Genomic DNA, 27,558 nt, shown 5'->3' on the forward strand with positions numbered 1-27,558 from the left:
TTAGTTTCTTTACAAAAAGAGAACATCATTTTGTGAAAAAAAAAAAAAAAAACTGACCATGTGAAAATGTTGAGACACCTGGAACAGTGCTTTGAATTTTTCTATAACAAATTTTCAATAAGAAATTAAAACAAATGAATTCACTTTCAACTTGCAAGATAATTAGAAGTCCTAACATATTTATGCACACTTTTGGAAATCTGATTTTCCTTTTTTAATGATGACAGAAATAACCAAACCAAAGTCTGTATATGCAAAAATAATCATCTCAGAACCAGGGTATCAAGTCTGAAATGTGCTTTATTCATTAGTTTCTTAGTATTGATTCATTTTTAAAGAGTTTGTTCAACAGATATGTTTTTGAAAACAATCAAATATTTAGGCATTAGAAATTTTGGCTTTGTAGTATTAAATAATGTACATTTTTCTGTTTTATAATTGTTTCTTGGTGGTTTATCATGATTTTTATAATCTGTTCTACTCTGTCAGATCGCATCATGAAGGTATGGAAGAAATTCTTAATGCTAAAGGAGCTGGGGTAGCCTAAGTCGTCAGGAGAGGTAAAATGCAGAAGCAGGCCTGCGTGCTCCTGCCATGTGCTCTGTTGATGCCTTAAGCACTGGGAGACTCTGGCAGTTATGTAATTGATTTATGTGGACTATCTGCAATTATACTTTGATTGATAGATTAATTACAAGTAGTAACTGCAAACAGCTTTTGGAAATCGGGAACTACCTTGCATTTCTGGCTTTTTCTGATGCACTGAATAATTCATGCAGGTAAAAAGTAGCACATACTAAATATATCTGTACTTTTTATTTGATAAAAGGAAACCGTTTTGCCAAAATATTTCTTTCACAAGAATATGTAATTTTTTATTGGAAAATCAATGGTGTTCATATTTCTTTGAAATGTTTATTGAGTGTTCCTAACTAAACCTTGCTTCAAGCTATGAGAAAGCACTTTGTTAGAATGGGAGAAGGATGAAAAAGTTATTAATTTTAGGTGAATGAAGACTAAACAAAATAGACTTGTGATAGGGAAAATCCTCATTAATTATTAAACAATCCAGAGAGACAGTTTTATCAGCAAATTTTTCTTTGTTTTTGTTCCTTAAAGGTCTTTTATGACAGGCTTTAAATTATTGAGGTTCTCATTCACTAATGTTTAAATGAGGAGGGTTTCTCTGACTGAATCCCTTACAGTCACAGGCATTATACTCCAAGGTAAAACCTGCTGCAGTACATACTAAAATCAGGTGGAGCACACTCTGTATTCTCGTCTGTAGGGAAAATTATGTGGATTTTATAGACATTAGCAGAAGTACAATGATTTGAAACAGGGGTTGTTTAAGATTTCTCCCACAAATCAAACGAATATGGTTAGTTTCAATTTTTTAATTTGAAAAAAGTATTAAGTCTACAATTCACTTCCACAGATGATCTCTTAAATGATTCCTTTATAAAATTACTCTTAATGTAACCTTACAGTGTTAAAGTAACCACATTATCCTTATATCTTTGATGACAACCTGTAAATAAAGAAACAAAATCCCAGCACTTCGATTTTATAAAATAAAGCCCACTGATTTAATGCACTTATTTTTCAAAATGGTCAAACCCACCGGAGTGACTTACTAGTGTATCTGGCGTTGACAGTCTCGTGGAGTTCAGTCCTACCAAGGATGGGAGGATTTGAGACATCCAGTTTGAGATCATTGCCATGGTGCTAAGCACAGCGCCAAGCTTCAGCAGTGGAGGACTCATGGCTGTGGAGCTAATGAGTTTTCATTGTGACTGATTAGGATCCTGGTGCTTGGCTGGCAGCGGGAGGCGTGACTGCAGCTCGCCACATCTACAGCATGAAAGAGAGAAACTTTCCTGGCTCTAAACACCAAGGAAAGCTTTCAGAGCCTCCTTTCCCACGCCCATGGAAGTGCACTGCTCTTTCACTTCTTCCCTTTGCCGGATCATCCAACAAATATTCTTGATAGAGCTTAGATGGCAATTATCAGGACAAGAGCCTGATGGAGGGGAAATGCGAGCCTTTCTAGCTCCACTACAGTCAGTTACTATCAACAGTGTCCACTTCCTCTGGGGTTTGTGTAAGCTGCTCTTTATGCTTCATAAAAAATACACCTTTGTAAATGGAGGTCTGCCAGTGTGCACATTTGAAACACCAAATTTAATATCTACAGATTTCTTGAGCAAAGGCAGGCAGAGTGGTTTTAGAAACAGCATGAAAATGAAATCTACAAATAATTTCCAAAATGATTAGATAGTGAGAGTAGAGGGAAAATGTTTTAAATAGTAGCCTAAAATTAGCATCGTTGTTTTAAAAATACAGCCAAAGATTAATAGCTGCTGCTAATGGCAAACATTCCTGGTAAGCACTTCACACCTGAACAGATAGAAAAAGCAGCCTTGGAGAAAACTCTTTAATAGAATTTTACTATGTTTCCTGTTTCACTTATGAGAATGAGTGCTTTGCTTTCAAATGCTCAGTCACATGGCAAACTCATTTAATTCTCTTTTCATCTTCAGAGGAAAGCCTTGGTGGTGAGAAAGGGTTCAATGCATTTAAAAAGGCATAAGATTTGAACTCAGAGAGTCTGAAACTCTAGTCTTTAGTCTCCTCTAGTTAATTTGATGACTGCCCAGTGACCTAATATTCCTTGACTTCACTGTTTCTGATAATCTGTAAGGTTGGACTCAATATTAAGTATCCATCTAGCTCCGAAATTCAACGATCTGATGTCAGAGCCCCTTGACAAATGTAGTATATTGAATACACAAGTCATATGTGATTTTATTATATATGTTTTACAAATCCTGAAAATTACCCATATACAAATATCAGGGCACAAGTGGAATAAATCAGAGGCCATTTTTGTCTAATATATATCTTTTAAAATTATACATATATATATATGCAGAGAGGACTTGGAGGGAAGTATAAATGAATGAACTCTAAAGGAAAAGGAGTTGTTCACAAAAAGGATTCTTTTGATTCCTTAGGAGAGTGGTGGAATTGATTGTGTATGCTCTTTTCAGCTAAAGAAATGCACTTTTCTTAAAGGATTTTGGCAGTCCGTGTGAGTATTCTACTCTTCAGCTTCAAATTTTTGACTCCTCAAAAAAATTGAAATCCCTCAAGTTTTTCTTACATCGTCTCTCATGGAATGAATCCAGGCTAATTTTCATTTTTTCCTTCAAAATATACTCAAAAGTTTTTAGTTGAAGTTTATGTTTTAATCACAGAGAAATGAAAGACAAATATTTTTGTATTTCAAAATGTAACTATATAAGGAAAGTAAAGGATAAAAGCATATATGTATATATTTATACATTACACTTAGTGGTAAGTAAAACAAATTATTCAGAGAAAGAACTATAGAGCTTTAAGTAGTATTATAATAAGGTAATGACAAAAAGTAGAGTGAATCTATATATTTAAATGTTTGAAAAGTACATCTGGAACTTTTTATGAGTTTAATAAAAAAGGAATGAGTATCTTGAAGAACTTCATTTCAAAAATTGATATTTAATATGCAAGTAATTAGTATGTAATTGAAGACATAATGTGACATATAGTAATTATACTTATTAATGAACTATCAGTCAACAAGATAATAACATCTATGGAACAGCGTGAGATTCGATGTCAGGAGAAAACAATGCTCTTATTTGCAAATTAGAAAAAAGATACAAAGGAAGTAAAACAATACAAATGGAATGTTTCTTATAGCTTTCCAGAGATGGAAATATCACCTGATTAAATTGAAAGAGCACAATGGTGAAAGTTTAGAATCCAGTGATATTTATGAACATCATCAAAGCTAAAATATGTTGTTTTCACAGCAGGTTTAAATGACATATGTGGAAGTAGAAAAGCTTTTTACAGGTTAACAATTACTTGTTGTGAGAAACTAAAATATACATTTTACAAAAAGCTGAGTAACTTGCAATATTCTCTTAAGCTGTGAAATCACTTTCATTTTAAAATATGAATTCTAGTTTATAGGATCAGATGTTTTCAGATGGAATTAGCAACCTAGGTTTAAGGTCAAGGAGCCCAGTAATTGGAGAACTTTTAGAAGCATAGTGTGACTTGTAGTAGGTTAAATGGCAAGAATTCAGGCGGGAATTCTCACTGTGGCTATACTAAACAGTTTGGATTCTATCTATTTGAGACTTTAGGTGTGTGTATGTGTATGTGTTTTTTTTTTTTAAGTGCAATCATTAATTGAGTACCCTGAATCGCTTCATTGTCATTGTGTAGGATGGACAGACAGAGCTTTGAGAAGTACAGAATACACCAAAGCCAGGAGAGTCACTAGGAAGAACTTCTTCCAAGTTTAGGCAGGAGGATGATGAGACTCTGGAATTATTATTAGTGGGATTCAAAAAGATGGATTCCTTAAAGTTTTACAGGAGGGATGTCAGTCCTTACTTTCTAAATAAACATGAGATGTGTGTGAAACAAATTTATCTGGGCGTACTTCCAAGTTTATGGACTGAAAAATGAACATCATCCATCAGAATGTGGATTACAACTAAAAGCATGACTTTACAAGGAAGAAAAGTCATTTTCTAAATTTGATGGCCTAATAAAAATACTACTTTCTATGCACAAGACAAAATACAGGCTTAAAAGTAGTAAATGGATTACTTTTGACATTAGTTCAACTTAATTTACTTACTTATGCATTGTTTTCAACAAAGAAACAAAAACTTTACCACTGATACATAGGAATATTACTAAATCTGTTAATCTCCTGAAAAATGAGATCTGATTGTACATTGATTTCCTTTTTAGAATCCAATACTGGGGCCTGACGCGATAGTGTAGTGGTTAAGGTCCTCGCCATGAACACGCAGGGATCCCATATGGACACCGGTTCTAATCCTGGCAGCCCTGCTTCCCATCCTGCTCCCTGGGAATGCAGTCGAGGATGGCCCAAAGCTTTGGGACCCTGCACCTACATAGGAGACCTGGAAGAAGTTCCTGGCTCCTAGCTTCAGATTGGTTCAGCTCCATTCGTTGCGGCCCCTTGTGGAGTGAACCACTGGATGGAAGATCTTCCTCTCTGCCTCCCCTCCTCTCTGTGTATCCGGCTTACCAATAAAAAAAATAAATAAAAATTTTTTTTTAAGATTTTTATTGTTATTGGAAAGCCAGATATACAGACTGGAGGAGAGACAGAGAGGAAGATCTTCCATCCGATGATTCACTCCCCAAGTGAGCTGCAATGGGCCGGTGCGCGCCGATCCAAAGCCGGGTACCAGGAACCTCTTCCGGGTCTCCCACATTGGTGCAGGGTCCCAAAGCCTGGATGGGAAGTGGAGCTGGCAGGGATTAGAACCGGCGCCCATATGGGATCCCGGTGCATTCAAGACGAGGACTTTAGCTGCTAGGCCATGCCGCCGGGCATAAATAAATAAATAAATCTTAAAAAAAAAAAAGAATCCTGGCTCAACAAAAAGAAAGTGTTCAACTATGTGTAACTGCTCATGGAATGTTGGATATATTAATATACTTATTTATTAGATTTTTATGAAACTTTGTATTTGCACTACTCAGAAAGTATATGATGGATATATGCATAAATTATTAGTAAATGAATAAATATTAAGTCAGAAAGATTTGTATGTAGTGATATGCAATACCATTGGCACATTGCATTATAGAAATTTTGTGTTTTCCTTGATTTTCAGCACAGAATTCTAGCAGTAATTACTAATAGATATGCTAATTTGGAGGTTGTTGAGAAGTTTGTATAGGTTTCTGGGGAACATAAGTTATGTAGACATTAAATATTAAACACATGCAAAACCATATCCTATAAACATGGAAGAAAACCATGATAGAAAATATGTGGGAAAATGTCTTATAAAACATTGTAGAAAACAGTCACATTATCATGGTCTAAAATTTTGACTTAAGGAAAATGAGATGAGGAACTGACTTATCTTTTTAAAAAAAGTTAAGAATAGTCTATGTTGTTATTTTTGTAATTTAAAATGAGTTTCACATTTGTGGCAGAAGGAAAAGTGGCTAATTGGGACTGAAGGAATTTCTGAACATGAAGCAAGAACAAAAGGAAAATTGGAAAGAAGGGAAGAGCCAATGTAATACAATGATTTGTTACATTGTTTGTTTAAAAGAAACAGTTATACTAAGGAGCTCTAAAAAGCAGTGAGGATTTGTTGGAATGTCCAGTAGGACAAGCAATTTAAAATACAAGGAGAGATATGCAGTGATCCTGTTGAAATCGTCTTGGGAAGATTGCATACCTTGAGTAGGGGTTTGGTGAGAGAATGACCAGGTAAACAGCTCTCGCCTTGCTGTGCACCTCAGGACACTTTGGAAGGCATCCACTCCTGCGTCTCCTTCTCACGTTCTCTGGGGCCTTCGACAGCTTCTCCAGTGTCTTCACACACTAGCAAGCTAGAAATTCCCCTCTCTGAACATCCGTTTTTTTAACTGTATTTTGGTGACAGAACTATCTAACTGAACGGTTTTTTGAATGAAGGAGTGAGAGCGAACATATTTAAAAGTGCCTTATCATGTCAGATCCTCAATAAATTGCAACCCCATCCTTAGAAAGAGATGCCATGAGTAAAGCAGATTAGAAAGAATAGATCATAGGCTGTGGTGATGGCACAGCAATCCAATACTCCAAGTATCCCATGCAGTTGCTGGTTTGAGTCCTGTATAGTCCACCCTGATTCAGCTCCCTGCCGATGGTCTGGGAAAGCATAGAAAGATGATTCACGTACTTTGGCCCCTGAACTCACATCAGAGACCCTGAGTAACCTTCTGTTATGCTGACAGTCTAATCCTTGCTTTTGGTTTCAGATAAGCCTGTCGCTGTTGTGGCGATTTTGGGAAGAGAACCAGCAGATGGGAAACCTCTCTCTCCTTCTGGTGTTTGAATAATGTACACATTTTTTTTTTAAGATTAAAAATCATGTGAAGGAAGAGTTAGTGGGAAGTGTTGGGAATCTGCAAGAAGTAGCTGAGTCTAGTATCTTAACTGTCTTACAGTCTGGTCACTGCATAAAAAGAATGACGTGACTTAGTTGAAAAACAGTAAGTCTACTAGAATCCCAAGGTGACTGGCATGGTGCTCTGATTAACTCCTTGTAAAAAAGGACTGACATTATTGCGTCCCGTTTCACTATGAAATAGAAGCAATTACAAAAAAAGTCTATTTTTAGCCTACTTCCTGGCCGGTTGCTGCATACAAGGATAACTTGAAAAAGTTCTTGTGTAACAGAAGTTAAAGGAAAGAATACAGGCATTTTATAAGTGCTTAAATTCCCACATTCTATGTTGCAGTGTTTGTATTCATTCCTGCTTCCATTCCTGACTCCTGTTTCCTGCTAATGTGATATCGGTGATTACTTGAGTGACTGATTTCCAGCCACCGACATGAGAGTTTTGAATTGAGTCCTTGCTCCCAACTTCGGCCCCTTAACCATGCTTTGGTTGGTGGGAAATCTCTTCCTATTCATGTAACTGTCTTTATTTCTGTTTCATCGTGTCTCTTGTAAGTAAGTAAGTAAACAGTATATGTTACTGATGGTGCAAACAACATGAAACCAATGCACATTAAGATGTCTCGAAAGCACCTAGCACAATGGCTAGCACAAGTCCACCTCTTGCCATTTGGAGAGGGAAACAGTGGATGGAAGATCTTTTTCTCTCTGTCTCTCTTTGTCAATTGCCTTCAAATTGAAAAAAAAAAAAAGAAAGGTAATTTTTTTTTAAACACAGCTTTAAAACATCCATGGGCCGACATTTTGATATAATAGATTAAGCTGTTACCTGTGACAAAAACATCACTTAAGGGTGCCGAATCATTTCAATGCAGTTTTCTACCGAGGACCTGGGAAAGGTAACAGAGCTGGACTGAGGGTCTGGGCCCCTTTAGATTGTATACACTTAAGCAATGCTCTTGTAGTATGTGGTAGGCTGTCCTGGAGTGATCCCTGACTGTCTGCAGTCTAATCCATCTTCCATTTGGGGGGCAAGATAGAAGAGGCGGTGTGGCTGCAGAAGAATGATGTGTCAAGTAAGACAATGATTGTCATGTTGGAAAGTCTTCATGGTCTTGGGGAGAGTTGAGAAAAATGGATCTGGGGTGGTGGTGGTGTTTTGCCCCAGGCTGCCAGGTCAGCTCCGGGTACAGGTTGTACTGCAGCTTCTCCTCACTGGGTCACTGGAACCCAGCTGCCCCTTCAGTGTGCCGCGTCTCAGGTAGAGGACTTCCCCCTTGCGAGCGCTGACATTTCCTCCAGTCTTGTGGGTGAAGCTGAATTCCAAGCCTGCACTCCTGCCATCTTGGAACATTGGCGAGAATGACTGGTGGAACCATGCGTGTTTGTGACTGTGTTCCTGGGATTCAGAAGCTTATATGATTTTCAAAGTAAATAAATAGTTCAGAAAAATAAAACATCTGTGGAAAAGATATTACGGCAAACTATGCATTTCAATAAAACTACCTTAGTTTCAATTTTCCATGAACTTTTGAAATTTACTCACACTCTTTTTGCAACATAGTTTTTGTGTGCTTAGGCAAGGGTGATCCCTCCCACCTGTACAAACTGGATGAGTAGGCTTCAGACAATCATACGTATGAATTACCTGGAAGTCTGTTCACATCCGGATTCCAAAGTCCCACCAGGAGACTTTGTGCTAGACTTTAAAGCAAAATAAACAACTTTTTCAACGAATTCCAAGGAGACTCTAGTTATTAGTCCACCACTTGAGTAGACTACCCTAGATCAGGTCCTTCTAAGTTACTTATAAACAACTCTTAATTCATTCTTTATTCAATATTTTTTCCATTTTTATTGGGTCATTCCCATTGGTGCACAACATGACCTTCTAGCTTCTATTTTTAAATAAAAGCAAAACTATCTTCAGCTTGTTTTTCTCACCTTCCTTTCCAGCATTGCATCTTGGAAGAGTTAACTGTACATGCTCTGTAGTATCTAAATCAGGTCTTTGTCTACACTTTTCCACACCACTGAGAGTGATTTTATCAAGGTTGTTGGTGATCTTATCTTGCTAAATCTGTCAGTGAATTTCCAGACCTCAGTTTTCTTGACCTGTGTCCACCAACCATCCAAGTTTCAGTTTCTCCCAGTTAAAATAATTTCTTCCCTTGACTTTGAGAAAATACTATCCTCACCTAGTTTCCCTCCAACTTTTTGACCTCTCTTTCTCAGTCTCCTTCGCTGATTCTTCCTCATCTATATGCTAATGACTCCCAAATTCATTTCTTCCTCACAGACTTTGCTTATCAATTCAGACTTGCATATCCAATTATCTACTTGACATCTCCACTTTGATGTTTAATAGACATATTAAATTGAATGTGTAAAAAATAGCACTTGATATAGCTTCCCCACCCCCAACAAAGAAAATAAAGTAAACCTTGGGTCCACCTTTGGCAGCCGCTTAAAGCACCACCTGTGATGCTTAAATCACTATTTGGTGACTGACCAGCAGATTAAAGAGCTCTATCTCCATCTCTGTCTCTCGTCCCCATATGCCTTTCAAATAAAATTTTACAAATAAATAATAATGAAGTAAACAAACAAAAAAGATATTTTTGGTTAATTATTCTTACAATCCTTCCTATTTCAGTTAATTTCCAACTGCATGCTAAATTGCGCAGGCTAGAAATTTAGGTTCCAACTTAAACTATATTTTCCACATCTCTTCTCACATCCATGAGTAAATATTTTAGTCAGCATACTTTCAAAATGTACCCAGAGTTTGGCACCACCTCTCCTATGACCATGTTAGTTCAGGTCACCATCACTTCTTATCCAGTTTATGAGAAAAGCTACCAGTCAGTGAATGCGTTCTAGTTCAGTCTGTTTGTAGCCTCCCAACCAGAATTATTTTGTTAAAATATAAGTTGCATTATGTTATTCTTCTGCTTAACTCTTTAATAGATTCTCTTGTCACTAACTGTAAAAGCCAAACTATTTGCAGCCATACTCTTCTATGTAATCTGGCCTCATATTTTGAAAGATCTTTTAAAAATTTTTTTATTGGAAAAGCAGATACACAGAGAGAAGGAGATACGGAGAGAAAGATCTTCTGTCTGCTGGTTCACTCCATAAGTGGCCACAATGACTGGAGTTGAGCTAATCAGAAATCAGAATTCAAGTGCTTTTTCTGCTCCCCCAGGTGGGTGCAGGATTCCAAGACTTCGAGCTGTCCTCTATTGCTTTCCCAAGACACAGGCAGAGAGCTGGATGCGAACACTAACCAGCACCTATATGGTGTTCTGGCGCATGCAAGACAAGGACATTAGCCACTAAGATAATGCTCCAAATACAATCTGGCCTCATTTTAAAATTTATTTACTTATCTAATAGACAAAAAGACAGTGTGTACTTGTATGTGTGTGTGTGCATGTGTGTGTGTATGTGAAAAAGAGAAAAAATATCTTCAGTCTGCTGGTTTATATTCCAAATGCCTGTAGTAGCCAGTATTGGACCAGGCTGAATCAGGAGCAACAAATTTTATCTGGGTCTCCAACATGGTGGTAGGGTCCCAGGTACCTGAACCGTAATGCATTGCCTTCCCAGAATCAACCGGGGAGCTGGACTGCAAGCAGAGCAGCCAGGAGTCAGCAGACATACCTTTATAAAGGGCATGGACCCCAGCAGCTGCTTAGGGCACTGCACCAGAGTGTCCCCTCCACTGGTGACCTTTTCTCTTTGGTATCATGTTTTTTACAACCTCTTTTCTGTTCACTCTGTTGGAGCTGCTTTGTCCTTCCGGCTGGCCCTAATTATATTCTTCCACCTTAACTTTTGTATCAGATCCTCTCTAGCAGAATTCTGATACTCAAAATGTCTTTTTATATCTTTTCTTAAATTATATTCAAAGATCACCTTCTAATAAGGTCTTGGCTTATCACATTGTCTAAAAGTGCTACTCTTTACCTCATCATCTCATATTGTGCTTTGGTACTTTACCTTTTTTTCTCCTTGAAATTAGTTATTCTAATATATATTTTATTTACTAATCATCCTCATTTATCTGCTTGTCAAGCCACTTGCAAGTTTGTTTACTGCTGTATTTATTCTCAGTGCTAGGAAATGCCTATCATATTTGGACCTATTTAGTCCCTGACTTGCTCTTAGTTTAAAAGGGGGCCCCTTTTCAGTTCAGATTCATAGCACAGTATATTTTTGCAAAACAGTCTGTGTAATATTTAAATATTACATTTTGTAAGTGTGCTTCTAAATGTGCAAGAGTGATATAAATGGGTAATGATACAAAATATTAATGTGTTATGCTGAGTTAGAAATTTTCCTCTTTTTTTTTCAATTCCATATTTTTATGACAAGCACTTATGGTAGAAGCCAAGACTGGCTCACACTGCAGTCTGTCTTGTCTTAATAAGCCCTTAAGGCCATCAGAATTTTATATGAATATGAGGCAGCCTTCTTTATCTCTTCCCTTGAACAAACCAAGTTTATCTGTAAAGCATGAGAGGTTGAAGAGACTGTAAACAATGCAATGGATAAGTAGATAAGTATTGAAAACATCCATCTATCTATACATTGCAAAACACCATGTTTTGATGTAAACTGTCTATAAATTACAGTCAGAAAAAGGAAAACATTAAAATTACAGAGTAGAGCAGGTAGAATTCTGAGTGTCTATCCAGCCAACTTGCCTTCAGTTTGGCCCTTAGCAATCAATTATAAATCACTTTTGTAGCTTCTTGAATTCAGTACTGCGCCATTCTTGCCTGAAGGTTTCACCTTTGTCTTAAAAGCACTCACTAATGAAAGAATGAATTTAGAGTGGAAAACATTAGCACAGTTCTTTAGAGGAGGGATTTCTTTCTTCTCATCTTTGCCTTCATCTGTGAAGCTGGCTGATTCTCCATGAGCCCAGGGGATCCTCTGTTGGCAGCTATTGCTCTTACTTCAAAGGAGGAAAAAGATTACATAGGGGAGGAATAGATTCAGGGAAATTATTTTTTTCTTCCTCTGACTTTCTACTCAAAATAAAAGTGGGAAAACATGAATGTAGGATTAGATTAGAATGGAGGGGGCTGTGGCAGAGAGACCCAAGCTTGTTTTAGTTCTGGGTCTTAGATTCTTTCCCTGAGAAACTGATATATCAAACTAAATCTGGCCCTTTCCGAAATTTAATGCTAAATGTGTGGTCTGTCTTCCTGCAGTCCTACCATATCTTGCCCTTTCTTGCTTTGGCACTACTAGGCAACTGGCAATGTGACCCCGTAGAAGTGCAGTTTTCTCATCTGTAAATTGGGATACAAAGGACCTAGTTCTTGGAGTTTGTAGGAACAAAATTAACTGCCGCAATAACTCATTTGTCCTTGGGCCTAGAAGATATGATTTTTAATCAACATTTACCATTGTTAGTCTGGGGAAAAAAATACTGTCATACCAACACCCCTTCTTTATGCTGAAAAGAACAGGGGTAAAATTACTACAGATAAAGAAGTAGAAGTCATCAAGCTTTTAGGTAAATTGCTGCTATAAAAATTTATTTTTTCTGGAAGTAGTAAAACATACTGCATATTGAAACCATATTGGGTTTTCTTTTTTTTTTTTTTTTTTTTTTTTTTAAGATTTATTATTATTGGAAAGCCGGATATGCAGAGAGGAGGAGAGACACAGAGGAAGATCTTCCATCCAATGTTTCACTCCCCAAGTGACCACAACGGGCTGGTGCGCGCCGATCCAAAGCCAGGAGCCTGGAACCTCTTCCGGGTCTCCCATGCGGGTGCAGGGTCCCAAAGCTTTGGGCCGTCCTCGACTGCTTTCCCAGGCCACAAGCAGGGAGCTGGATGGGAAGTGGAGCTGCCGGGATTAGAACCGGCGCCCATATGGGATCCTGGCGCGCTCAAGGCGAGGACTTTAGCTGCTAGGCCACACTGCCGGGCCCCATACTGGGTTTTCTACTTTGTCTGTATTTAACATGTTATGATACTTTTACATGTCATAAAATTAAATTTGCAGGTTTAAATGAGTAATAGCTTGCTAAAAATATATTCTCTGAAGTAAAACAATAATAGTAATTGTTAGGTTTGTTTTTGTAATTATTCTTTAGTGAAGTAACAATGAAACTATTGCATGTTGTGCAAAAGCTTGTGATGATTTCAGTATAAATAAGGAAGGCAATTTCTCTAAGTTGTCCATTGTGAGCATCATACCATAGTGGGCCATATCTCCTTTTCTGCCGGTTTACACACCCTGCCCAAGCTCCTGACTCAGCTGGCGCTGGTCTCCTGCAGTACCATTAAGAAATCAGGTCACTGATAGTTTTGATACCTTACATGAGATCTCCCAGGTAATAAATCAATAGGCTGGAATGTGAACCTACAATCACTTTGTAGATGCTATAATCTTTATTTTTATGCTATATCATTTGCTCTCTCAGTTTTCACAGTACTGATTTTCAACATTTTCTTTCTAAAATTTTTAAAATTGAACAGATGATGCATAACTGTTTAGTTACCTGCACCTTCCCCATAGTGGAATGCTTAAACTTGAACACAGGAAGTAAGTCACCTGTTTTCACTTATTGGGTGCGTCTCTGAATGGGCAGAGCACAGTTTTCAGCAGGGGGACCTTGACTAACAGGCAAGCAGTGGTGCTTGCTTCATTTTCATTGGAATCTATTTTCTGGTTTTTCTACTCCAGCCAACTCAAAAGTGCCAACTGCGTGTTAAATTATTGCCCAAGGTTTTCTGTAGAAATTGTTTAAGAAGACAAATCTCAAAGAGTTTGGGAAATTGCCTGCTGATCAGAAAGGGGACTGTTTCAATGGTAGCATGAAAGAATAAAATCAGATTTTCAAAGGAGCAATTTTCTGAAAAGTTGTTATAAGTTGTTTCATAAAGCTTATCTGCCTCATGGAATTGGAAACGTATGTTTAGTTGGAAGCAAAAATCTGGCGGTAGTAATACTCCAAACATCAAAGTATGAAAAAAGATTACATTTGTGGTCACCCTTTAAAATGTTCACATAAATAGCAGGAGATTTTCAGAGCTGGTTTTTATGCAGCAGCATTAGAGTCAGTATTTGTCATCATTGTCCCCCTACCAATATGTGGAGTTAAGACGGTTCTGATTTGAAAGCTCTGAGCAAGCATAATGATAAGCATTTTTAGGTATGAACTTGAGGAGAACACTGTTTTTGGCAGTGCAATAAGAATTACATAGTCTTTTTTATAATGCATTAACAAAAAGTTAAGGCCAATTCATTAGATGGAACTATATGTGCTTGTGACCTCATTAAACTCCCCTTTTTGCTTTCAATGCAATCAAAACCTGTTAACCCTATTAAAAAATCATTTTACAGCATAAAGTAAGTCCAGGTAAAACAATTACTTTTGTTACTCATTTAAAAGAGGTCCAATGATATATAGAAATCTGAATTAATAAAATAGATAACTGAAGGAAAGATTTTCAAATAAATGTTGCTTTCTGCTGTTGGCTTTTTTTTCTGTTTTATATCTGTTTTATTGTGTCATTTTGCAAATTCATTATACATTCTTTGTTGTCAGTAAAACATAAATAGAAGAAGGTTATTACTCTCCCATTGACCTTTGAAGCTGCTGATCTATTAAAGATTTATTAAGTGCATTCTTTGGACTGGGAACTGTACCAGTCTGAAAATCGCTAGATTAATGATACAGCCTCATCATGTGAGTGAATTATCAATCCTGGAATGTAACAGAATGCAAGTGATTATGTACATTACAGCCTGATTAGATCCACATCCCAGATCTTCTTAGCATAGGAATGTAGATAATGTGGAGAAATTAAACAAATGGGAGTTACTAAGGCATGGTGAAATTGTCAAGAAAGACTTAAATGGAAATTAGACTACATGAGTTGGTTTTAAAAGTTCAGCTTTTAATTGCAAACTTGTCCAGGGAAACTGATTGTAACATTTACCATGCAAGTTGAAATAAAACAAAATTAGCAATTTATCTTCAGTGCTAAATGCTGGAGATTATGTACACTGTGTTTTCTTTTTCAAAATATGCATCTTCTATCTTAGTACTTTATCTTACATTTTGACCTCTCTCTCCTGATAAAGTAAAACCTTACCTAAAACTTGATAGAGGACTATAACGAGTAAAGAGACTGTGAAATGAGCATGGTCTTCTTTGTTAAGAAAATGGTATTTTCTTTGACAAGGAAATTCAGACAGGTCTGAATTCTTGAAAGACATTAGAGTATAAGAAAATACTTTCAAAATTACAGGCAAATGTCAATAAGGAGCAGTTTACATTCTAACATTCAAAATATTGTACTCAAACTTTAATTTTCATATAAAGGTTTTTTGTCAGATCTTTTCAAAATATTGTGTAGATACAGTACAGGATGAGCAGTGGTTGAGATTATTGGTATTAAAAGTGCATTAACATTGCAAAGCTTTCTCTCTCATTCTCTGTCTCCTTATTTTCTATTTTCTTCTTCTCTATCTTGCCTGCTTTTTTTTTAAATATATATTCTTCCTTCCATCTGACTTTCCTTTTCTGCTTTCCTATTTTCCCTTGTTTTCTTTCTTCCTTTCCACTTTCTTTCACTTTTACCAAGCTTCATGGGCTTCTTTGTACTGAAGCAGAGGTTAACTATGGCTTGAAAGAGCTCTCCAGGTGATCTCAACGCACTCTTGTTGTTGTTCTTTTCTTTTTCTTTTAAGATTTATTTGTTTTTATTGGAAAGGCAGATCAGATTTACAAAAAGATAGATATAGAGAAAGATCTCCCATTCACAGATTCACTCTCGCCAAGTGGCTGCAATGGCCTGAACTGAACCAATCCAAAGCCAGGGAGCCAGGAGCTTCTTTGGGATCTCCCATGCAAGTGAAAGGTTCCAATACCTTGCACCATCCTTGACTGCTTTCCCAGGTCACAAGCAGGGAGCTGGATGGGAAGGGGAGCAGCCAAGACAAGAACTTGTGCCTAGATGGCATCCTGGAGAGTAGAAGGAGAGGATTTAACCACTGAGCCGTTGTGCAAGGCATGTGTTCCTATTTTCAGTCATTGCTTATGGGGTAAGGATGTTATGTGAGTGCATACAATTCTATTTTTTTTTTCACTTCACATTTGGCAGTTACTATGGTTTCAACATGATTTGTCCCTTCAAACTCATAGAAGCTGTTAGTACCAAAGTCTTTGGCGATGATATTAAGAGGGTAGAAACTTAATTTAAGTATGATGTTCAGAAAATATATTAGAATATTAGAGTGTGGACCCATGATTGGATCCTGATGGCCTTGTAAGAAAAGGGACAGAGATGACTGTAGTTGAGTTACACGTGTGCTCTTGTCATTGCAAGATAACAGCCAAGAACCTGCTCAAATGGCTTAGAATTTGTATTTTTCTGATCATGAACCCAAGTAACCTCTTTAACTTAAAAATAGCCTGCCTCAGGCATTTCATTATATTAATGAAAATCCGGTAGAATTTTGTTTTACCTCTATACTCCTTCAGAGTTTTTAACACTTAACAAAACAGGGTCAGACACTGAAGAAGAATGCCTGCTTCTATGTCTTATTGCCTGGGATTTAGTTCTGCTTCCTCTTTTCCTCTAGCTTACAGTTAATACATGTGGACGACCCTAAAAGGCATCCGATTACTCTACAAGTCTTTGTGATCCTTTCACTCTTTGTGAGAAACTTAGTTGGAATTCAAGCTTCCTGGCTTGAACTTGGCCTGATTCTGGATGCTGTGTCCGTTTGGTAATTGAGCTAATAAGAGTATAGGTGCTCTCTCTTCCTCTGTATGTATCTTTTTTTTTTTTTTATGTCTATCTCTTTTTCTTGCTCTCAGTCACTCCAACATTAAATTAAATAGATTACTTAAAACTAGAAACTATCTGTAAGTACTACTACAGCATCTTTCGAAATTTGCCAGAAGGAGAGTAATATTAGACCAGTTTGTTTTTTAGTGAAAGATCATTCAGAAGAGATGCAATATATAATCGGTTCATGAGGAGTGAAAACAACTGTGTGAGCAATTACTAATGAAGATGAAAGAGAAAACACCAGTATCCTATAGTTTTATAAATGCATTATTGCTGGAAAACCCTTTGTAAATTGCCTAGAACACATTTATTTAATATTGAGATGTGTATGAATCACTGGGAAATCCAATAAAAATGTAGATTTTGATTTGGCTATTCGGAATAAAGTTCTGATTTCTGCATTTTTAACAAGTTTCCAGCAGATGTAGAAGGTGCATGGCCATAGATACCATTTAAAAATTAAATATTTTTGTCTGTTTAATAAGTAGATGGTGATTCACATACACACACGCGCACACACTCACACAAAGGAAGGAATCTTCCATTTTCTGGTTCGTTTTTTAAATGTTAACAAAAGCCAAGACATAACTAGGCTGAAACTATGAATCCAGAACTTCATCTGAGTCACTAAGTGTGTTTGGAGCCCATGTACCAAAGCTGTGGTCTACTGTCTCCCAGAGCACATTCACAAAAAGCCTAAGCTGAAGCAGAGTAGCCAAGATTTGAATCAAGCATTCCAATATAGGCTGTGAACATCACAAACAACACCTTGGCCTGTTTTGCCACAATTGCTAACCCACACATTGCACATTGAGTCAAAGGGATAAGAAAAGCCCATTTGGGGATGATGGATCCACATGAAACATGGGTGTGTGCAGACAACACAAGAAGGAAGCACAACAGAAAGGAGAAAGCCAGCTCTACAGGATAAGTGAAGCAATTACCTAAACACATTTAGAACTCTCATAAGGAAATATTTAAGGTGTTCTTGCAATACAATTACTATCAGCAGAAAACTGACATGTACAATCAGTATACTTTAACTGAAGGTAAATTTCCCTAAAATCGAAAAAAGGTGATGTTTGAGATTTTATCTTGAAAGAAAAGATGAACATAAAGTAAGTCATCATGCAACTATGATATGTCACCATGGATGATGAACATATAAAGTATAGGATATATGAAATGTATAATTTGGTTCTTAGATATTGATTGTAGCTAGGCAATTAGAAAGTTAATAAAGTTTGAATTAAAAGATTATCATTTTATGGAAAAATTTGGAAACCCATGCATTTTTCATAATATGTATTTTCTACAAATGTTTTTATGTGTTGCACATATGTATTGAAAAGCATACTTTACTTTTACAAATATACTTATGACACTTTAAAAATAGATGAACTATTATTGATTTATGTATATGTGGTTATTATATTTTTTAAATCTCACATTGGTTTTCACAGAACAACTGTTAGAGATTTGGTTTTGACTGACTCTTCAAGGGCTTTGTGTTATTCAAAGCATCTTTCATTTCTTTGATATTCAAATCATTGTCTTTTGAGGAGCTCTTGCCATTATTTCTCTCTTCAGTTGTGAAAGGATATAAATTTCCCAGCCACTCTTTAGTGATTACCAGTTCTCGCATAGAACTTTCATCAATTTTATGAAATCATGCATCCTTTATATGATATTGATTAGCTTCTATCATTTAAAGTTACAATACTTAACAATCAGTGACTTAAGATTGATTTCACTATTCGGCAATGAGATATATTTTACTGTGATTTGAAAGTGGTTTATTAAATAAATGGCCATGCAGTTAGTGATTTCTATGACTTATGGTGATTTTTTTTTTTTTTTTGGCTGCCTTACACTGATTTATAAAAGGTAAGGCTTGAGATATTTGGATAACTACAACTCAGAGTTGCTGGAGGTTTAAATAGGATAGACAGCCACTCATGTAAACTAATTTTGGGATATAGGTGGCAAAGAGAGAGGAGGACTACTCATTTACAGGCAAGATTCTATTTATATGTATAAAGATTAATGCGCTGTGTTTTCAGCAGCTGCAGAAATCTGAAATGCATTTAGTTTGATTTGATTATACTTTTGCTTGCCAGGAAAATGAACAGGAAATATGCAGAGCACTGTGTGCTGTGTAGGGGTGTCCATTACAGCTTCCAAGTATTCTGAAAGCCCAGCAATGCAATGAATTAATGGAACATGTGAACAAGAGGTAAAATGTAAAAAATTTGATGATCAACTGAACAAAGACAAAATGAAACCTGTGAATGCTGGAATGGGAGGTGGGCTACAAGGTTCTAGTCTAATCCTTCATGCAAAATTGGCACTACACATTCCTTAGCATCTTTTTAAGCGCCAAATTTTTATACCTTTGTGTTTAGTGGGTACAGAAATCACATACAGCAGGGTTAGAATTCCAAATATCTTCACTTAATATGTGATCCTATTTTTTCGCGGAACTTTGCTATACTAATCTTTACATTAAGGCAGTTAAGGCTTGTAGTATCTATTGATGAAGCTTATCCATGGAGGAACACTGAGGACATTTCTGTAGTTCTCCCAAGTGTATTAGCTGGTTACACCAAGGGGTATCATGCAGCAGAAGAACCATGGGGCACATCATTGAGCAAAGGAAGAAACAGGGATTTGGGATTTTGGAAAGAAAGGGTTTAGACCATATTTAATTAAAACAGAATCTTGCTAGTGGCAGAAATAAATTCAATGTGCCTAAGCAAAGACATTAACACCAGGCCTGTGTTAAGAAGTGGTTTCTGGAATTTTTTTTTCTTAGAAACTATGAAGTTAAGATAAACGTTGAATATTGTTCTTGCTTACATCCTAAAGTATTATACCTGGGTTGAGAATTCAGGCTACTTCTAGGTGTCAACATCATGCAAACTCTTCAGGCAGGAATAGGCTGTTCCATTTTTATTTGTTTGATTCCAAAATGACAAGTTTTTAATAGCTTTAATTTTAGAGAACAAAGTTTCTCAGCACTGCATCCATTAGTTAAGTAATAAAAGCAGTGTTTAGAAGTTGAACTTGTAGGCTTATACAAACAAAATGAGACAATATGTATTAGGTGCTTTTCACAGTGCCTATCTCATAAGCAACTAGCGTGAGATTTTTAGTAAGAATAATATTATTTGGCTTTTCTTTCACAAAAAATCTCAGATAAAACTGGCTGCAAAGTAGTGTTCAGTCTTTAATCACTGAAAGCATGGTTTGAGAAGCCTAACCAGCCAATAAAAAGATAAAACTGGTTGCCTTTTCCTTAGCAACCCCAAACATTGAACAGTAATCCAGATGCTGCAAAATCACTTAATGCTTTTTGACAATGCAGATTTTCTAGTCCCACTTCACCAGAAATGCTGTTCAGCTAATAGCCCTGGAATAGGACATGTACTTGAGCTTTTTAACAAGCACCTGATTTTGAAGTGCCACCAAATTTTAGAAGCACTGCTAAAACTTAATGAGAATGGAAAGCATCACAGTATATATTCTCTTCCCAAAAAGCTAGGAGGAAATTGTAGAACACCTTGGCGTAAGGTGACATAATACATATTTCACTCAATATTGGAATACCTTGAAATATCCTTGACACATAGGTTTTTCTAATTGAACGCATTCAATGTTAGTAAAATCAGGCCTTTGAAACTAAATGGATATTAGACATTTCCAATCTTGGAATTAGACATTCCAATCATGGAATAAAACATTTCCAATGACTTATTCCATGGAAAAGTGATTATACACACACCGAATTCACTTTCCTAATTTTGTGTTCTGATGTACCAATCAGAGATTTTCTCTTTTACTTCATGAGGTTTCAAATATCCAGGTGTCTAAACTTGTCTTTTTCCAGAAGAACATGTCCAGACTTTTGATTATCTCAGTTATGTGATGCTTTCAGGGTCTGCATCTTCCTGCTACTATGATTGAAAGACAGCGAAAGTACCTGAAACATTCCAGGTGGGTCTGATGAGCCAGGATCCGAGACGTAAAGAAGTTCACTTACAGTAATAGTAATTTCTGCAGTTTTCCTTTGCAGGGATAATGAAAATCATCACAATTTAAATGTATTATCGTTCTGTAAGGAATTATAATTATAACTGACACAAGGAATACATTAGCATTATAGCTCAAAAAATACTGTGAAAATGAAGCCTCATTGTAGAAAACATAGTAAATTTATACTCATGATAACATGTGTCCATGATGAATTGAGTTATAATTATCTCATCACTAGGTACAATGATTGAGGATATATGTGCCTTTAAATCCCATGAAAGATTCACTACTCCAGGATTCCCCAAATAGAGATTGGCTTTTAGAATATGTGAGAATCTTACAGTATGGATCCTGGGCAACTAGCTGCTTCAGAAGTGGATGAGACACAGTGAAAGGAACTTTTTAGAGGCCACAATGTGTGTGTGTGTGTGTGTGTGTGTTTCTCTCCCATTTAGGGATTTCAACTTCTGTTTCATATTCGGCCCTCTTCCCTTCTTCAGACTCTCTAACAATCCAAGAATAGTACATTAGTTGACAGGGAATTGGTTAAATTAGAAATGGTGTTAATAAAAGGTAAATTTGTGTCTGTTCATACACATGCTTTGCCAAAGTGTCACTGTTTTATACAATAAGTCAGGCCCAAAGTACATTCTTTTAGCCAACCTTGGCAAGGTGTGGAGGTGCTTTTTTTTTTTTCATGTAGTGATAACACAACTATTTTTAATGATAACACAGTTGTTTTCCTGACTTGATATAGACATGCTCTTGATACACTCAACATGGGAGTTTCTGATTGTGATTTTTCTTTTGCCTCTTTAGCTCAGCTACTGTTCTTTCACCTTCAGCTACCAAACAATATTCAACTTTTCTTGAAAATTGGAATCCTATCTCTGAATCATTTTCTTATTTATTATAAATACAAGCCTAAAACCTGTATGGGTATGCTACAGTTGCTGTTTCTGTTCATTCAAACTGAATTAAATGGACTTAACTCTTATTTACTTTTTGATCATATTGGGGTTTTTTTACTGCATAATTTTAGAGAACATGAAGTTATTTCCTGGAAGACACTTCTGTACCCCGTTTTCCTTCCTTTTCAGAGTAGTCATGGCTCTCTTGTTGGGAACAGTCTGAGACATTGTGGCTGAGGGGACTTTGTGAGGCTGGAGTCATCTGAACTTCAACGCCTCAACACTTTACCTCTCCCTCAAAGCATTTGTGGTCAATCTCAACATCATGACTGATATGCTTCTTCAAATGTGGAAAATCAATGTCTGAAAAGGTGTGGCATTTACTTCCCAATCTAGAACTCTCAAATCATTCCATCTCAGCACACAAAGAGAGGATGGCCCAGCAAAAACAATTTCCAAGATCACCTCATTGATCCCACTAATGTAAAGACCTTTATTCCATTCCAGTTGACTTTCCAAATATGATTTTGCTTTATCTCAAGTCCTTCATGTTAATTTCTTGTCTCAATTACCTTAGGTTGATCAGTATTTCTATGCCTTCCAGTTCATGTGGAATTCATTTTGTGTTTCATCAGGCATTTGCAGCACAGGCTAAGTGATTCTTCTCCTTATGCTATCTTCCATATTCCAGCTGAACACTTAGGATTCCCCACTGCTAGACATTTTTATCAGCAGAGTCTCTGGTTGGAATAGCCTCAGTCAATCTTTCCATGATGATGATGTTGAAGACTGTTATGGAAGGACAGGGCAGCATATTTGAATGATTCTGTGGGCTTTCTTTCAAAGGCATTCTCTCTTCCAAAACATGATTTGTTTTCAATTTTTATATTTGCAAAGCCAGCTTTTTCTTTATAAACCTACACTTGAATGCAATCTATACCACAGGCACATGGATTTTGCTACTTTTATTATGTTTTAAAATGCTATTTCAGATTCTGTTAGATCTCCTAATATGTACTATAAAACACAAGGATATTGTATAGAGATTGAAAACACAGTAATTTCTCTAGATCCAGGTCTGGCATGATGGCTCAGTGGCTAAATCCTTGCCTTACAACAGCCGGGATCCCATATAGGTTCTTGTTCCTGTCCCAGCTGCTCCCTGCTTATGGTCTGGGAAAGTCTTGGGACCATTCACCCACGTGGAAGACTTGAGAAGAAGCTCCTGGCTTCGAATCAGCTCAGGTCTGGCTGTTGGGGAGTGAAAAAGTAGATGGAAAATTTTTCCGTCTCTCCTTCTGTCTCTAAAATCTGTCTTTTAAAAAACGAATCTCTAGATCGAAGGGTGGTGATTCAGGAATGCTCTGTGTAAGTGCACCACTCTCTAGACAAATCCTGAAAGACATTGACTGGGGTCACTTGTCCAGAGCTACTAATGCCCACAATGAATCCGAGATGGCAAACTTAAGGATCCCTGGGTTGAAACTTTTTAGCAAAGAAATTATATTTAACTCTATCAGATTTTCTTTTAAAAGGTTTTTTTTTTTATTAATACCATTAAGAATTTACACTGCATTTCATTGACCATTTATTTGGTCAAGTTCTTTCTCAAAAGGTTAACCAACTGCATACAACAAAGCTGCTTCCCTTTCAAAATACTCACAAGAAGAAAATGACATTTTAGCTCAGCTGAAGGAATCTGGCAATGCCTAGAGACCTAGTGATTGCTCACTTGTGTACTTAAAAGCCAGCTATATGGAATAAAGGGTCTATAATTTCCTGAAAGATGTTTATTCAACTAAATGTGTGTTAGGCAATATCATGTTTGATAAATACAATCAAGTTATTTCTGGTTAAAAAATGTAGTTGTTCTATTAGAATTAAAAGATCACTATTTTAGTCTTAGAATCATTTTGAATTAAAATACAATTTTGTGCTAGCAACAGTTGAAATAACTATTCTTTAACTATGTCCATTTTAATTTTACTTTACAAAATAAAATAAATGTTATTACTAGAATATTATAATTTACAAATTTAATCATTGGATAATAAAATATTAAAAATACATATACAGGATCATTTTAGCTTACAACGATTAATTAGTTAATTTACATACTTGTCTTCAAAAAAATCATAGTTTTTGAAATGTCAGAGTATATAATGAATGTAATCTTCATTTTAAAAGGTGATTAATGTTAATTTACAAATTATCTATAAAAGAACATTCCAAATTAAGGAACATTTAATAGTACTTAAAGTTGCTCAAGTATGCAAATAAGCAGCTATCTGTTCATATCAATGCTTTAATCTATGCATGCAGAAAATATATTTTGGGACTGAGGTATATTTGAAATGAAGTATTTGATAGAAACTTATTTATTCAAATATTTGAAGTCATTTTTTAAGATATTAATCATGGCTCAGTAATTGAATGAAGCTTCATTAATTTCAACTTTTGTGTATGTGAGTGATACAAAATGTTTGCATGTACTATATGTGGAGTATAACAGAAAAGAATCATAACTTACATTTTAGTGAAGTCAGGATTAGGACATTCTTTAGATTTCAAGAACTCAGCTAATTGTTGGCATGAACAATGATAAGTTATTATTCTGAAATAACTTTTGTGCAATACTTTTACGTAATCAAAGGTCATCATGGCAGTACTTATACATTAACCTTTAATTTGCAAGTCCCTGTAAGCAGTTGTGTTAATTTAGTTTTCTTATCATTTCATTTGAGAAGCACAGAATAATAGAGACCGTTAGCACATCATTTGGTTTCCCACAATGCCCGCAGGTCTTGAATTCGACCAAAAATGGAACTAGGACCCGGAAATATAAAAAGACGCCCCAGATGGTGGCAGGAACTCAATCATTTAAGCCGCCACCACTGTCTCCCAGAATCTACACTAGCAAGAAATTGAAGTTAGAAACTGGATCTAAGAATCATACATGGGAATTTCATTTTGGAATATAGGTGTCTTCACCACTAGGGTAAACAACTGCTCCTGTTCATGTTTTTAAAAGATGTTAATGGTTAATTCATATTGTTGCACCTATTTTAATTATGAATAACTGGAGGCCAAGAAAAATTAAAAATACTACCAGTAATGGAGAATATGTGGTGAGTCTCTAGAAATTGTCATTAGTAGCCATTTTATTGTTTCTGATCTTGGACTAAGCATTTTGCCAAAAGATACTCATCATTAACCAAAAAATGATAGTCAAGTCAATATTGCAAAGGTGTCAGGCTCTTATTATGATAGTTGTTCTAAATGTTGTCAATATGAAGAATGCTCATGAAGGATCTTTATTTCCCCCTTTGGAAGCTATACCAGGATTGTAAAGAAAATACAAATTAAAATATATGTTTTTACAAGAGATAACAGGTTTATTATTCTTCACCTCTGTGGGGAAACAAAAATCTTCAAGGGAAACCTTGCGGATATAAAACCGTAACCAACTGTAATATTTTGGGAAACCTCTGAGAATTTAGAGCAAAGGCTCTTATACCCGTTGGAACAGGGAAACAAGGACGTAGTAACTCCCTTGTAGAAAGACAATTGATTAGGAGAGCACAATGGAGAACCTTACAGATGTGAAATTGTAACCAGCTGTAATCCTTTGAGAAAGCTCCTGGAAATCAGGGCAGAAGTCCTGAGGTGGCTAGAACGGAAAAGCATGGGTGTGGGAACACCCTGATCCTCAAGTTTTGTTAACAGACCACAGAGAGGTGCTTTTTCTCTTACATATCATTTAATAATTAGTAGCCAGTTTAAACAACACAATGTTTCCTGATTGGCCCTCTTTCCAACCTAGCACTGAGCCTATGGAATTGTATCATAAAAGTAAAAATAAAACAGGAAAAAAAATTGGTACCAAAAAATCTTTGAAATCTATACATAGGTTTTTCATAACACACATGTCCATGAACTTTTTGAAGACCTTTTGTATGCGTGGACTTCCAAAAAAGTACCAAAATAAACCTATTATTCAACTCTAAAACAACAGCAACAACAAATACTGTATCCTGTTTCAGGCCATTCTTCCTTATGTCTACATGACCCTCAGTCTTTAAAAGTCTTTTGTAGCAGAATGATGAACCTGTGAATGTTTGGAGGGACTAAATTATTACAATATAGAGGAAACAGTGGAGGGAAGAGAATAGAGGAGGGTGGAAGGGGAAATTCCTGCATCTCAGAAACTGTATCATGAAAAATAAAGATTATGTATATTGGATTAGGTCTCCAAATACAAATTAAAAAGCACACATGGATATTTGTCATACTGTGTAAAAGCATATTCATTTCTCTAGATTTGGGAATATATATATTTATATAAATTTGCATATATATGTATATAGTCTACATATTATACATATATATAAACACCCATCACATATAGGTATATGTATGTTTATATATATAATATGTGTAGTATACACATGTATTCTATAGGAAAACATGTACACATATACATATATAGTATACACATATATTTTACATGTATATGTAAACTAACTTAGTAGTCCATGTGTATGATTATTGGCTCTGTGTACCAGGTCCCTCACTGATAGATATGTCTTTATAATTCAAAGATGAAGATCATGTACTATGGAGTCCTCAAGATCTTGGTGATGATGTAAAATTATGGCTCTACAAATCTGATGGCTTTTTTTAACTCTAAGCAATTTATATACAAATCCCTAGAAAGAAAATTTTTATAATTATGACAAATAATATTTGCCTCACAAACTAATTGTGAGTTGTCAATGCAGTGACTGAAATAAATTAATCATAAAATATACAAATAAAATAATAAAAATGTTGGAAGTTATCAATATTAACATTCTCATCACCGTTTTTTCATAAATATTCCAAATCAAAAGAGGTATTTACTACATAATCATGATAATTTAGTTTGCAATTATATAACGATTATTATACCTTCTCCACATAATTTGAATTTTATCTTTTTGCACCTGGAAATTGCAAAGATCACTGAGACATTAGTAGGCCTAAATATGATATTTGTCATCTTAAAATCTTCTGTAGTTTGTGAATATCGTGATTCTTAGTCTTGCAAGACCTGCTCTGATGTAAGGTTAGCCGCAGTGCATGGCAGTGGCCTCTGATATCACATACTCTCAACCCTCATCATGGCCAGTGGTAAATAGGAATTATTTACCGCAAAAGTAACATGGACAACACAGTTGCATCGTCATGCTATTTGCATTTTATAGTTTTTCATAAAGCATGTTTAACCTTTCCCACCTTTCCAGTTGTTTGTTATGTTTTGTCACATATTCCGTTGTAAAATTTTCTCTAGCAATTGGCTGATGACTCTATGTCCTTGGGTTTGATTTCATTCTTCTAGTATACCAGTCCACTTCTAAGAAAAAAAAATTCATTTAAAAACTTATTTTCTGTCTGGAGATTTTTCCAGAATGAGGGTTTTCTTTTTCTAATTATGTGTTCCTCTGGCAGTTTACACAGAAAACATGAGAATTATCTAATATTTCTAAATTTAATTTTTTAAAATTATCTAAAATTACTCAAATTCTGAGAATTTGCTTTCTGTTCAACCGTGTGGGGAAAAAAGTGCATGATTATGTAAAATAAATGTTTACCCAAATGCCTTTAACGAAGTATTTAATAGATTATTCCTTTCTCCCTACTCCTGTAAAGAGCCCCTTTTTTATTTTTGCCTTGCTATAATTTGTCTGTTGCTCATGGGTCAGTGCTTCATTTTTTGAAGTCTTGGTTCTTAGT

At 35.9% G+C, this 27,558-nt stretch overlaps 1 protein-coding gene across 2 annotated transcripts in view; it reads right to left on the reverse strand.

The window, feature by feature from the left end:
• OLFM3 (olfactomedin 3) overlaps positions 1–27,558 on the reverse strand; it is a 184,980-nt gene that overhangs the window by 38,236 nt on the left and 119,186 nt on the right. The window contains exon 1 of one of the 2 annotated variants that reach the window (XM_004582001.3): positions 1,638–1,837. The exons of the other annotated variant lie outside the window; for it this stretch is intronic. Coding sequence (XP_004582058.1) covers positions 1,638–1,766 — 129 coding nt within the window. The 5' untranslated portion in view covers positions 1,767–1,837. Of the gene's footprint in view, positions 1–1,637; positions 1,838–27,558 lie in introns of those variants that run through there. 2 annotated transcript variants of the gene reach the window in all.

This window comes from Ochotona princeps, chromosome 2, assembly GCF_030435755.1.
Source record: "Ochotona princeps isolate mOchPri1 chromosome 2, mOchPri1.hap1, whole genome shotgun sequence".
Classification (NCBI taxonomy): Eukaryota; Metazoa; Chordata; class Mammalia; order Lagomorpha; family Ochotonidae; genus Ochotona; species Ochotona princeps.